This window comes from Giraffa tippelskirchi, chromosome 12 (assembly GCF_054371585.1).
Source record: "Giraffa tippelskirchi isolate mGirTip1 chromosome 12, T2T-mGirTip1v1.2.pri, whole genome shotgun sequence".
In the NCBI taxonomy this organism is placed as follows: Eukaryota; Metazoa; Chordata; class Mammalia; order Artiodactyla; family Giraffidae; genus Giraffa; species Giraffa tippelskirchi.
In genome coordinates this window covers 42,981,154-42,995,369 of record NC_137286.1, presented here as the reverse complement: position 1 = coordinate 42,995,369, position 14,216 = coordinate 42,981,154, and the positions used below count along the sequence as shown (strand labels likewise).

General features: G+C 42.8%; 1 protein-coding gene and 1 long non-coding RNA gene across 4 annotated transcripts in view; one reads left to right on the top strand and one right to left on the bottom strand.

Annotated features, from left to right (window-relative positions):
• EFL1 (elongation factor like GTPase 1) overlaps window positions 1–14,151 on the bottom strand; it is a 109,568-nt gene extending 95,417 nt beyond the window's left edge. The window contains exons 1-8 of one of the 3 annotated variants that reach the window (XM_081546781.1): window positions 14,057–14,151; window positions 13,420–13,697; window positions 13,173–13,282; window positions 11,739–11,806; window positions 9,914–9,998; window positions 4,981–5,114; window positions 3,059–3,196; window positions 1,263–1,477 (exon numbers count right to left, since the gene is read on the bottom strand). In XM_081546781.1, coding sequence (XP_081402907.1) covers window positions 1,263–1,477; window positions 3,059–3,196; window positions 4,981–5,114; window positions 9,914–9,998; window positions 11,739–11,806; window positions 13,173–13,263 — 731 coding nt within the window. In that variant the 5' untranslated portion in view covers window positions 13,264–13,282; window positions 13,420–13,697; window positions 14,057–14,151. The remainder of the gene's footprint in view (window positions 1–1,262; window positions 1,478–3,058; window positions 3,197–4,980; window positions 5,115–9,913; window positions 9,999–11,738; window positions 11,807–13,172; window positions 13,283–13,419; window positions 13,698–14,056) is intronic. The other 2 variants (XM_081546780.1, XM_081546782.1) reach the window with 2 other exon arrangements.
• On the top strand, window positions 3,849–9,332 carry LOC145528461 (uncharacterized). Its single transcript, XR_014070443.1, has 2 exons — window positions 3,849–7,334; window positions 7,767–9,332. It is a non-coding gene; the product is annotated as an uncharacterized LOC145528461 (long non-coding RNA).
• Window positions 14,152–14,216: the final 65 nt, after the last annotated feature.

Here is a 14,216-nt window from a genome sequence, read left to right as displayed (position 1 = left end):
ATAAGCAGGGTGACAATATACAGCCTTGACGTACTCCTTTTCCGATTTGGAACCAGTCCATTGTTCCATGTCCAGTTCTAACTGTTGCTTCCTGACCTGCATACAGGTTTCTCAAGAGACAGGTCAGATGGTCTGGTATTCCCATCTCTTTCAGAATTTTCCACAGTTTATTGTGATCCACACAGTCAAAGGCTTTGGCATAGTCAATAAAGCAGAAATAGATGTTTTTCTGGAACTCTCTTGCTTTTTCGATGATCCAGTGGATATTGGTAATTTGATCTCTGGTTCCTCTGCCTTTTCTGAAACCAGCTTGAACATCTGGAAGTTCATGGTTTACGTATTGCTGAAGCCTGGCTTGGAGAATTTTGAGCATTACTTTACTAGCATGTGAGATGAGTGCAATTGTGCGGTAGTTTGAGCATTCTTTGGCATTGCCTTTTTTTGGGATTGGAACAAAAACTGACCTTTTCCAGTCCTGTGGCCACTGCTGAGTTTTCCAAATTTGCTGGCATATCGAGTGCAGCACTTTCACAGCATCATCTTGTAGGATTTGAAATAGCTCAACTGGAATTTCATCACCTCCACTAGCTTTGTTCGTAGTGATGCTTTCTAAGGCCCTAGGACTCAGCAAATGCACTTCCACGCATTCATGCCAGAGAAATGAAAACTTATGTTCACATAAACACCTACACATGAATGCTTATAGCAGCTTTACTCACAGTAGCCCCAAACCAGAAAAAACCCAGACGTCCTTCAATGGGTAAATATTTAAACAAACTGTGGTACAACCAGTACCATGGAATAGGACTAGACAATGAAAAGGAAACAACCAGTGATGCATGCAACAATTTAGGTAAGTCTCCAGAGAACGATGCTGGAAAAAATCCAATCTAGAAAACATTCTATGTTGTTCAAGCGCATTTCTATAACACCCTTGAAATGACAAGCTATAGAAATGCAGGACAGTTAGTCGTTGAGGAGGAGCTGGGAGTGGGACAGAAGTAGGCGTTGCTACGTTAGTGCAACGCGAAGGTGCTCTGTGGTGATGGCTTTCATCCACGTTAATGGCCCAGCTGTGATGCTGCACTACAGTTCTGCGTGCCAGTGCCTTTGGAGGGACACTGGGGAAAGGAAGAAGAGGACGCTCCCGTATTCTTTCTTACGGCTGTACGTGAACCTACGATACCTCGATAAAAGGTTTAATTAAAGTACCAGCTGTCTACCGAACCCACAGAGAGATTTCATTAGAGTCAAAAACTTACCCAAAGCCCCACCCATCTATTGCACTTGTAAACACCACATTCCCCTGGTCAGGAGAGAAGTACAGGTGGGAGTCATCCGTGTCCTCCAAGCCGGTGCTCCAGTCATACACCTGCTCTCCTTGTTCCGAATTCGGGTTCACCTGGGATTCAGCCTCTCTCTCCGCTCTTTCTTCTAGCACTTTAGAAGTAAAAAGAGTTCCTGTGAGTGCATTAATCTAGGAGAGATGGCAAAATGGCAGAAGGTCATTCGGATGCATGGCACGCCCATGACAGGAGACACACTGTCTAACCCCCCTTAAGTCCAGACTCCTAAGTCACAGTCTGAACTCCTATGAAGTCCATGAGGATGGAACTGATGTTTATAGCAATCATTAACTTACATGTTATCAGCCACTTATTTCAGTACCCAGTAAAACTAAATTGTAAGGCTTTTGGAAGGTCATTTCTTTTTTTTAACGCAAACACTGATCTGTCGTATCTTCAATTTGTTTTTCAGTATGAGGGCCAGGTGTCACTACAACTCCTGGTTTCCAAGTCCCACAATCTGAGTTTATGACTTTTGTCAACTCCCTCTCTGTTTCTCATGTCAGATGTTTGAACTGTTCACCCCTCTCTTCAGGCCCTCTTCCTGACCTCTAAGCCCCAAAGATTCTCACTCCTAGGTGACCAATTTTTGTTCAAAGATCCTGCAGGCTCCCCATCATCCAACTTGTAAGGCCATCTCTACAAACACTGCTGGTTCTCCGCCTTCCGCGGCAGGGCAGGAGTATTCCACCTGTACCGTGCCTGACTGCCTCTTCAGGGAGCTGGATCCACTGACCCAGACTTTCTCACTGCTCTACCTTTATCATTTCCTTCCTGTAGCAAACAAACATTCCCAACGTGGCCTCATCAATGGTGCCCCACTGTCTTGAAAAAGACATTTCAAACCTCCACGCATGGCATACAGGGTTCACCAGAATCTAAACTGTATTCCCTTCTACTCCCATCTTTTATCACTACTGAACTTGATCTAGTTCTTCAATTGTAACCAATAATTTACATTCTTTGAATGAAACCTGCACTGTGCTTTTTCTCTCCTTTATATAATGACTCTGTATGTCTCATTTCTTCTCTCCTGAAGGCCTATGCCATAATTCTCCCCTGGCACACATTACCTTTCTGCCATCTCAAGACTCCTATTATAAGACCCTCCCTAACTCTCCCCTTCCTATTGACCCATCCTGGGTGAGGCAGGCCTCATTTATGTTCTCAAGTCATATTTAGGGTTTGTCTCATTGTTCCTCAAACATCCTTTACATGTTTTTCTCCCTACCCCACCGTGAGGTCTTTGAAGACAGGGACTCTGACCTGTCTGTCTTTATATTCACAATCCTTAGCATGAATTAAACCTTCAAGAACTCATTTATTCAACATACAGTTATGGTAATGTCTGCTGAATAAATAAATGAATGAAAGCTTTGAATGAATGAAACCACTCATTTGGTTTTTTACCAAATACAGGTAATAAAAAAAGCCAGAGTTTCCTAATATTGGCTTCACTTAAAAACCCAACCACAAGATTTTAAACAAGAGAACATAAGACCTACTGTCCAAGTTTTCTATTCCAGGATGCTCCCAGGAGGAGGAGGCGACTCCTGAGATGATGCTAGCTCTGTTGCCTCTGCTGCGGTATGATGACTCCAACACATTTAAGTGGATTTTCTGCAGCAAAGCCTCATACTCAACCTAGCAACTTCCTTACAACTCTCCTTTGAGCCACAGTTTTTCAAGTACTGAAATAAAGGATAAAATACCTGTTCTAATATATTCTTGAGGTGAGAGTAGGCCTCCTGTGGGGTGAATTTCAGTTCCACGATCAAGCGATCTATCTTATTGATCACTAAAACTGGACGGATGTTTTCGAGCCAGGCTTGCCGCAGAACTGCCTGTGTCTGATTAAAACAGAAAAGAAAATGTAAAGCTCATGGTTTAAATTAAAGCACATTAGAAAATCCTGATTAATAAGTAGCTTATTTTCATGCTCCTTTATCACATACAACTCAGACCATGCCAGTCAGACACAGGTATTCATTAGACAGTCAAAAATATATAACACAGAAGCAAAGAACTGCAGGCAGGAAATTGTTCTTGTCTTTATGGAACTGATTGTTTAAGAAGGATAAATAAAAATTGTGTACAAGATAGTAAGAGTTTTGTGAAATTAAACACATGAGAACACACACAGTTTGTTGAATAATCGTTAAAAAAAAACCACTCATCATGTAACACACAGGTGCAAAAACAGAGTATGTCCCCAGAAGCTCCCTGTGTACACTTTCCTGATCATAAACCACTTCTTAGCATTAACCACTATTCAGCTACTTTGAAGTCACATCTGTTAATTTAACTTAACTTGTCAGGACACCCAGCACACTACATAGACTAAGGTTTTGCTTCTCTAGATGCAGGACCTGCACTTATAGGAAATCAGAGAAGTTACAGAAAAAGTACAGCACATCTTCCTGGAATGATCAGATTTTCTCCATTTCTACAAGAAAACCTCATTTCATTGTGCTCTGCTTTACCGGGCATCATAGATGTTGCTTTTTTTCTTTTTTTTTTTTTAACAAACTGAAGGTTTGTGTAACTCTGCATCAAGCAAGTCTATTGGCGTTCCGATAGCATTTGTTCACTTCTTGTTCTGTCAGATTTCGGTAATTCTCATGATACTTTACATTTTTCATAATTAATATAGTTGCTGTGATCTGCCATCAGTGATCTTTGATGTTACTATTACAACTCAATGAAGAGTCAGAAATGGTTAAGTATTTCTTAGCAATAGAGTATTGTTTTAATTAAGGTATGTACATTTTTTTAGACATAACGCTATTGCATACTTAAGAGACTTCAGTATAGTATAAACATAACTTGTATATTCACTGGGGAACCAAAAAAATTCACGTGACCTGCTTTACTGCAATATTCACTTTACTGCAGTGGCTCAGGACCAAACCTGAAATATCTCCGAGGTATGCCTGTAATGTAAGCTTTTTACTCTTCTTTTTAAAAATCATTAAAGCAAACGATGGTACAATAAGAAGTAGGACACAAAGGTGACAACATTTTTAAAGAAAAAACATAAGGTTTCAAAGAAATATTATTTTAAAAACTGAGATTAGAAAGCCACTCTGAGTTTCATGCTAACCAGAGCTGTATGTTCACTCTGGCCTTAGGGAGAACTATTTGAACTTTGGTGGGAAAGGTAAGAAAGTGCAGATTAAGGATCTGGAAGAGGAAGAGAGGGGAGGAAGGGAGAGAGAGTGTGTGTAAGTGTGAAGGGGCCTGCAGACTGAGAAACCAACGGAAGAGACTTTCCCACGTAGGGGAGAAGCAGCTCAGAATTTCGCTGTCAACAACCCCTCACAGTTGACAGACTCTCTCACTGGAGGAAAGCCTCCAGACCCCCCTACATGCCTCTCTCATTTCCACTGAGTCCCTCCCCCAGAGGATACCACAGACATGTCAAAGTACCTTAAAGTCATTCTCTCTAATATCCCTTCAGAACTTGGGTGACTTAACTCTACCACAGACTGGAACACTATGGAATGTGAAATGGAAAACTAGCTTTCTGGTGTTACAGAAACGTCTAAAGTGCCACATCATCATTGATGGTCAGTGCCTCCTCTCCCCCTGCCTTCTCTAACTAGTTCAACATTTCCAGGCTACCATCCACTACCTGCGGGCAGACCCCTTCCACAGCATCCACTACGATGATGCACCCGTCACAGATGCGAACAGCCGTGGACACTTCTGAGGAGAAATCCACGTGGCCTGGAGAGTCTATTAGGTTAATCAGGTACTCCTCATCGCCTGAAATGAGATTTGAAAACACATATTGAGCAGTGCAGGTATGCAACCCTCCTCCTCAGGCAATTGAGAGCAGGAGAGCTTCTAAGAAATGACTGAAGAAAAGCTCTGCCACATAAAACAAAAGCTGTGAGGTTCTCGAAATCATCCAGCATTTTCATAGCCCAACCTTTCATTTCATTTTAGCTTTCATGCTAAAGCTCCCAAAGGGAAGAGATTTACCCAAGGTCACAAAAGCAGTCACAAGTCCGAAACATACACAGGTCTATATATCAGCTTAGTCACTTCCTGTAAAGGTCACAGGTGCTTCTAGACTTTGCATCTGGGGAAACACTTGTCTGTTCATCTGGCTCAGAATCAGAATAAGAAACCCTGGAGTGAGAAAAGGCTGATGTTCACTGCCCAGAACCCATGTAAATGTCCTAAGCCTCTGCAATCTATTTGGAAATTCTCTATGTTCATATGACCCTAGACAGAAAGTCAGAGATCAAGGACCAACTATGTTTCACTCAATTTCACACTGCTAATATGTGCCATTATTTTAAGGCACAGGGCCTGCTGTCAGAGTCACTGAAAGAGTAATAGCGGTACACTTTTGTCTAAGTCTTACACACAATTTAAGATGAGAGGCTTGAACATGTTTAAAAGTTGACAGCACCAGGACACAGGAAGTAAGTCCAGAGCACAAGCCTTTCACAGTGATAGCAGGCAAGCAAAGATACTAACTATATTACACTTTGAGGGGTAGTGGTAAATAGCTGAGAGAATTTTCCTTTTCTCTGTAAAATAGAATCGACAAATGTCTGCTGAGATTGTGGGAGAGGGACTGAGAGGTGGACTCAAAGAGACAAGAGGGTTTAAGAGAGCTCCAGTGGGAGAGAATGGGCAAAGTCTGACAGAGGACACATGGAAGTCTGCCAGCAGCCCAACGCCCAGCCAAGAGCCCAGGCCACGGGTACGAGGAAAATGTGTAGAGTTAGCTCTCCCAAGGGTTAGAGTTTTACTGGGAGGACAAGAGGCCAAGACAGCAGATACACCGAGGGCCTCAGCGAGACTGTCAGGAAAAGACACGTCTGGACAGCAGGAGGCAGAGATGAAATGAAGGATGCCGATGGGGCGCAAGAGACTGCAGGGCTTCCTGAAGTCAAGTGGGTCCCTTGCTACACAGGTGAGAGAGCTGGAAAAGTAAAGATTGTGGTGAAGGGAGTATTTAAATGGGAAATATCAGAGGACCAGTAAGGGGTGGTATTAAAATGCAGAAAGCAGAGGTGTACACATCACTACTGTCAAGAAGCCAAGCTCAAGCTGTTGGAAGAGGTCATTTTTCAGACACAGGAAAAGCCACCCTGGTGGATTTGGGTAAAAAGGAAAACGATGAACCAGATGCCACAGTCACTAATGAATGGCGACCAGGGATTGTAACCGGAAGCTGAGGTGGTGAGAAGGGGTGGAGAATAACTGGATAGATGGTAAGAGTCTCGAAGGAGATGGAGTTTTAAAGCAAAGGTGGAAGAACTAAACTCTGAACCAGAACAAGGGAACAAAAAGGGTGATCCCATGTTCTCACCCAGGGACAGACAGAGTATGACAGAATAAACAGCACTCACTAGACAGAAGGACAAGAGAGCAGTGACTAGAAAACAGCCAGGCAGGGGGAGGAGGGAGAACTGACAAAAGACGCTGAGGATGGAGGGACACATGTTTACCTTGGAAAGTTTTCAGAGAAAGGTGTGGGCAGGAAGGGAACAGTGAGGGGTTGAGGGCAGGAATGAGAAACACGGGGACAAGATGACTGAGAGGCCAGATCACGTGACCTCCATTCTGGGCAGTGATCAAAGACAACAGAAATGCGGGTAATGCCACAAGATGCCCTTAAGGAGCCAGAGCAACCCCTGGTGGACAGCAGAGAATTTCACTGAAGGGGGAATCAGTGGTGGCCTGGACTGAATGACTTTTGAGAGACTCCTGGTCCAAATAAACAGGCTGGAAATGTATTAATAATTACTTGGTTCCCAGGACCCCTGAAATAGGAAATGGCTACCCACTCCATTATTCTTTCATGGAAAATCCCATGGACAGAGGAGCCTGGAGTGTTACAGTCCATGGGGTCACAAAGAGTTGGACACGACTGAGCACACATTCATTATGCAGGACTACTGCCACATGCTAACTACTGTCTCTGGGAAAGTCTCTTAATCTCTCTGAACTCCGTTTTGCATACATGTAAAATAAAGCATTCATTATCTTTAGAGGAAAAAAATCTGACCTTTAGTCAAATGAGGCACGATGGAACCCCATCCTCCAAGCCTGGTCCCAAAGGAAAAGGACAGTGATCAGAAACACGAGTGAATGTTTATGTGTCTGGAAGCGACAGTAGCTACTGATCCATGCAGGCCTCGTGTGCATCTGGACGGCATGAGTCAGTGTCCCCAGGGCCCAGTCTTAGAGATTAAGACCAGAGGGTCACAGAGCTGAAACTCTCTACTCGCCCATAACCGCAGACCCCTATGGAGGTGTTCGCCTGGTGGCTCAGATAGTAAAGAATCTGCCTGCAATGTGGGAGACCCAGGTTTGATCCCCAGGTCAGGAAGATCCCCCAGAGGAAGAAATGGCAACCCACTCCAGTATTCTTGCCTGCAGAATTCCCATGAACAGAGGGGCCTGGCAGGCTACAGTCCACGGGGTCACAAGGAGTCAGATACAACTTAGCGACTAACACTTTCACTTCCTGGAGGTGTTTACAGAGGGGTGAACTTAGAAGTGGATCTGTCTGCAGACAGCCTCCACATCCTTGGTCTCCACATTTGGAGCACATCTAAACTACAGTATGGCTGCCTCTTGGGTAAATATCGAGTGTCCCCCTGAACCAGGCTGTCAGCTAGCACATATGCCTGAAGTACAAACTGAAAGCCTATTAGTGAAAGCCCACTACAATTTGCTCTATACTATACTTTATCATTTTTTAATAATTGCCAGTTTTTTAAAAAACTGGATGAGTTTACCAAAAATCTTGATGCCTTTTCTTGAAAACAAAACAAAACAGAAAAACACAGGGCATCTGTCAGTTGGAGCTAAAAAGCACTAGCCACCACCCAGGTAGAGGGGGTGTTTCATGGGTGGACTGAGTCTACTCTCTGGCTCACAGCAGTCCCACCCAGACTGCCTCATTCATGTAGAGGTGCTGACGCCAGCACCACACCAAGAACTAATGATACAGTACTTAATAATCAAATGAGACTCGTGTTGGAATAAGTAGTGAAATCTTTGGGCGGGGGGGGGGGGGGGCGGATTTAAGTTAGATACCTACCTCACAGCTTGCAAGTACACACATATACACGCACCGTTATGACAGGATTAAATGTGAAAAAATAGAATAACTGGGGGTAAAACTAGAGCAATTTTTATTTCAACCTTGTGTTTTACTGTAAATTTTCTACATACTGAATTTTCTACAACACACATAAAACTTGTAAATTTTTAAAAAATTTTTAAAAAGATGAATCAGTTAGAAGTTCTGTGATAGCAATTATTTGTTCACAGGTATAAAGAACGGCTACAGAGTAGAAATGACAATAGGCCTTTTGAGACTATTTAAAGAACAGTCCATGAACTTCTAAACTCTTCAAGTTCATAAAAACAAGGAGAGATAGGAAAAAAACCAACCACTGAGCCATTTGCTGGATCACAGAATTAGGACATGCTCTTTAAAATATGAGAGGTAGTTTTTTAAAAATTAAGGCATTACTTTAAATACATTGGGAATTCAAAGAGCTTCAAAACTGGTTTAGTTCAAAACCATTTTAAAGACTGACCTCAAAGAGAAGAGTCACGCCCCACACAGCACAACCCTTGGTGTTAGTGTCAGAGACATGACACTGTGAAGGATACACCACAGGCCAGTCCATTAGGGAAATGAAATACATCTTTATTACTTTCTTCTACTTATCAAAACTTCCATGTTGTGTAAAATTTCCAAACAGTACAAAATAAATATTTTGAAAACTGTGAGTTTTCACATGATCCAGCCCCTGATAATTATGGTTAAGGTTTTGGTATACAGCCTTCCAGACACCTTCATCTACATACTTAATATATTCTTATCATCAAAACACATTTGTGTCTTGTAAGTATTTACTCTGCAACTTCCTTTTTGTCTCTGACTTTATCTTTTCAATATAATCACACAGTTGTTGGAATAGCTGCAGAGCACTTCACAGCATGGATGTATCAGTCTACTTAACTATTTTTCAAAGACAGACACTAAGGCATTCTTTTCATTGACACAGACATTAGGGTGAATATCAACGAACATATATCTCACATGCTCGTATGACTATGTCTATAGGACAAAGCCCTAAAAGTATTACTGTCAGAGTGGCATCCTGATCTGCGGATAAAAGCTACAGTGACTACGGCAATGCAGAGTCAAGTAAATAAGACTCTAGATCTAACAGGCAGGCCAGACGACAGAATGAGGACCCAGTGAGGAAATGGGATGATAAGACTGAGCCAGGGTCCTATGACTCCAGACCTTCCCAGAGAAGACATCTCCACAAGCACCCAGGTAGACGGGGGCAGGTGTGAACTGCCAATGCTTCTGCCCTCAAGCCAGTCAGAGGTCCCCATCTGTACCCAAGTCTGGACAGCCTGACTCTGATCTGAAAATTGATCATCTGGAAAGGCCAGAATGAAGTTTGTGGAAGATAAAGCAAAAAAAACTTAGGCGTGAAACTGATTTGGAAAGAGAAAGGAAGACACAAAAGATACGAAACCATTGTTCTGTAAAACGCAGACTGACTTACCTTCTGCATAATGCAATGAGATGGCACTGGATTTCATAGTGATCCCTCGGACCTGTTCATCTTTTCTGCTGTCCATGTACCTCAACTGTAAAAATGCAACCTTAACATTAAAATGGACTGATGTGGACTTTTGTTTTAAACATTTAAATTTTTAGGCTTATTATTGCCATGAAGTTGTTCATTAGGTCCCACTATTATTACCTTTTAAATCTCTGCAGCATTTTTCTTGCCTGCTGCTGCTAAGTCGCTTCAGTTGTGTCTGACTCTGTGCAACCCCATAGACGGCAGCCCAACAGGCTCGCCCCTCCCTGGGATTCTCCAGGCAAGAACACTGGAGTGGGTTGCCATTGCCTTCTTCAATGCATGAAAGTGAAAAGTGAAAGTGAAGTTGCTCAGTCGTGTCCAACTCTTAGTGACCCCATGGACTGCAGCCTACCAGGCTCTTCCGTCCATGGAATTTTCCAGGCAAGAGTACTAGAGTGGGGTGCCATTGCCTTCTTTTCTTGCCTACTATCATATATTCCTTTCCCCTTTCCTTTTTCCTTGATCAGTTTTTAGATATTTATCAGTTGTAATGCAAGATAATCATACAATGTCTACATTGCTAGTAATTCTTTTTAAATTAATAGACTTTCTTTTTAGGGCAATTTTAAGTTTCTAGAATAACTGTAAAGTAAAGATGTTCCTAAGTACTTCTATACACAGTTCCCTCCCTGTTATTTACATCTTACATTGTGTGCAGGATGGTATATGTTACAATCAATGAACCAGTATCAATATGTTACTATCAATTAAGGTCTACAGTTTACATTAGGATTCACTCTTTAAAAGTATAATGACATGTCTATCATTATTGTATCATATTTGTTAGTTGTATGAATCTTTTTTTTTTGGTATGAATCTTTTGAAGAACAAATTTGGCTTCTTTGATCTTCTCTATTTCATTAATTTATGCTTTATTATTTCATCTACTTACAGTAGAGTTATTGTATTTGTTCTAACTTCTCAAGTAGGAAAAAAAAGCACTTTATTACTTTATTTCACCCAGTTTTTTAAGCCTCCTCTAGACAGTATCTTGGGGGCCAATTTCCTGGGGACCCGACCTGCCTACAAGGCCCCATTCTTCCTTTAGTATCTCAGGTTTACTTTTCAAATTCAATTTTGCTTCTCCATCTCCTCTTCTCTGTATTACCAATCACTGGATAAATCCTGCTGACTGTATCTTAAATTGACTGAAGGAAGGAATATCTTTATTTTTCTACTACAAATAAATCATTTCAAGTCCTTTCAATTCACAGCTAGAAACAAAGGTCTCTTTCGTTTCATTTCCTAAAACACGATTTTCCTCAAGACCCTCATACTTCAGAAGCCTTCTTTTGGTACTCAGGTTAGCCTTCAAGATCGTCATAATCTGAAACAGTTTTTTGTACCAGCACATTTTCTTTTCTCAGTAATTGCTAGGCAAATGTTCCACTCAAATCAAGTGCAACCCACAAATTAGCCTTTATCCATTTTATCCACATTATTTCCTGCTGTGAAGCATCTATTCCACCTGTGAAAACTTCCACTATCATGCCAGGTTATCATCTGACTTGCTGCAGATGATAACTTATAAAATATTAATATAAACTAATATAAAAGCAATACAGAAATATTTTTTTCTCAACAATCTATTTAATCTTGCTAAATGGACTGCCAGTCTCTCAGATGCATGAACTGTACTCTATATTTTTGGGGTCTTTATGAACACAACAAATGCTTCATCGCATTGTAGATTTGCTAATACTTACTGAAATGCAAATATATATCAAATATAATAACATACCTTGCCTGCCAGGCGGCTGGAGATGATTCCATTGCTAGATATAAGACAGTCAGCCAGAGTAGTTTTTCCTGTTAAAGTAACAGTATTAATTTAAACAGACTTCTTTTCTTAAAGGGGGAAGTAGGTAGACTGCATCTACATATTTAACATTTAACCATAAGAACTGCTTTACCAAGTATTTCCTATTTACCTACAGTAAGTGAAAGAAGGCACGATGAACATTTTAACTAGACTTTTGAACAGTGCACTGTCTGGAAGGGCAAAGATTCTAGCACCCCACAGTGCTAGAATCTGTATCTCCAACTCTGTGGATCAACCTCACTTTAGAAGCTGTCCAATAACTTTTTTTTTATTGAGGCATACTTTACACAGGGGCTTCCCTGGTGGTTCAATGGTAAAGACTCTGCCTGCCAATGCAGGAGATGTGAGTTCAATCCCTGGTGGGTGGGGAAGATCCTCTGGAGAAGGAAATGGCAATGCACTTCAGTATTACTGCCTGGAGAATCCCAAGAACAGAGGAGCCTGGAGGGCTACAGTCCAGGGGTTGCAGAGTCAGATACGACTGACTGAGCGACTAAACAACAACAATCGTTATCCTAGTACCTCGCTGGCAGGAAGGGGTCTTTAAGATACAGCATAGCCTATCTCTTCGCTTTTATCTCCCCCTCCCTCACTTTCAGGATGGTATATAGGTTTTTTTTCACACTCCCACCTCTTATCACTTTGCTGTGACTGGGTGAACAAAATGCAGTTTGAAACCAAGAGCAGGCTTAGCAGGAGGCGATGCTGTGGCATGAAAGCAATGTGTGTCAGGAGCTAAGCACCATGGATCAGCCCACCTTGCCCTCTTGTGTCCCAGCCTCTGGTTACATACATTTCTTTCTCCCCTTCTGACACTATTCCCACTTGAAATGAGTGTCCCTATCTGCCATCTTGAATCACCCTCTAGGGCTCATCTCTAATACTAATTATGCTATAAAGCCTTTTCTTAACCCATTCCTAGCTTCCTGACTCTCCAGCTCTCTCAACCCTCATCATCTACTTTTTGCCTGTCTCACTTTGTGTTGCCTCAACCCCCAAATCACCTCTACAGCTGAGGGAGTGCCCTGTTCATGAACTTCTACCGTCTGACATAAAGGGCAAAGAACTCTGAACTTAAGAACACGGGTTTTGAGAATATGATGTTAAGAGTATAGATGTGTTATATTAGAAAGCCATTTCAAAAATACTTGACAGTTTAACAAAAACTCAACTTCTCATTTAAAAACCAACACGGTATACTATCTAGAAGAACACCAATCCCTAGTTGGCTGAGTTCTACCACATCAAACTTTTAAAAGAAATACGACTTGCAACTTAACATCACTCCAATGACACGTGTGGAGACACACCCCCTTAATTACGGAAAACAAGCTATTTAGAAAGGGCTCTTACCATGGTCTACGTGAGCCAAAACACAGATATTCCGAATGTTAGCAGTGTTTTTCTGAAGTTGAATCATCTTATCCAAACTATTGAGCACCATGGTCACTTATTTCCTGTGACTAAAAATTAAAGACGTATTACAAATGACTAAAGAGCGGGACAATAAAAAAGGGTTTTTAATACTGGGAACTGACAAGATTTCTCAAGTTCCTTCAAGTAAAACCCAAAGAACCGCTTATTAAAGGCCGATACCCACCCAGACTTAAGTCCAATTTGAGCACTTCAGCAACTACTGTACTACGACTGTGGATTTTACTCATCCTTCCCGATCTGCGATGAATCACAGAGCTCCTTAGGGCTGGGTGCCCAGTGACACCAGGAACTCTGCCCTGTACTCGCTACTGGGGTGAATTTCTCCAGGTCAGTGATGACGTATCGCAAGGGTCGAAAGCAGGACAGAAGATGCTGACATCTCTCCTTCCGCTCCTCGATCTTTTTCCAAGTCCCTCCTCCTATCACTCCCTCTTGCTTTCACTGGAGAGGAAACATTCAGCTTGATGACTGCTACGGAGCCCGAGTAAAGTTTTGGGTCACGTGCTTATTTGCTGAGCAGGTGCAATGAACGTCTTTTATTCCTTTCCACATTGGGGAAAAGAAAAAATAAACCCTCATCTCCACCTTCCCCTCTTCATCACTCCCTTCTTCTTTAAGGACTCCGGGTCCACACTGAAAAGCAGTCGGGCGCGAGCGGACACTTGGGCTTGGGCGGCAGCCGCTCCCAGCCCGGGTTCGCCCCCGGCCCGGCCCCGCCCCGCCGCCGCGGCGCCCCGGGTACCCCCACCGCCTGGAGCTGCCAGAGGAGGACGCCCAGCGTCCTGCGGGCCCGCACTCACCGGCTCCCGCCGCCCAACCAGTCCCGCTCGGACCCCGGAGCCGACCACACCACGCACGTCGCAAGCGCCCACAACTAGGTGTCTCCCGAATGCCCGCGCGCCGGGGGCGGGGCTAGCGACGCACGACCTTTGACCCGCGTGCGTCTCTGTCGCCGCCGGA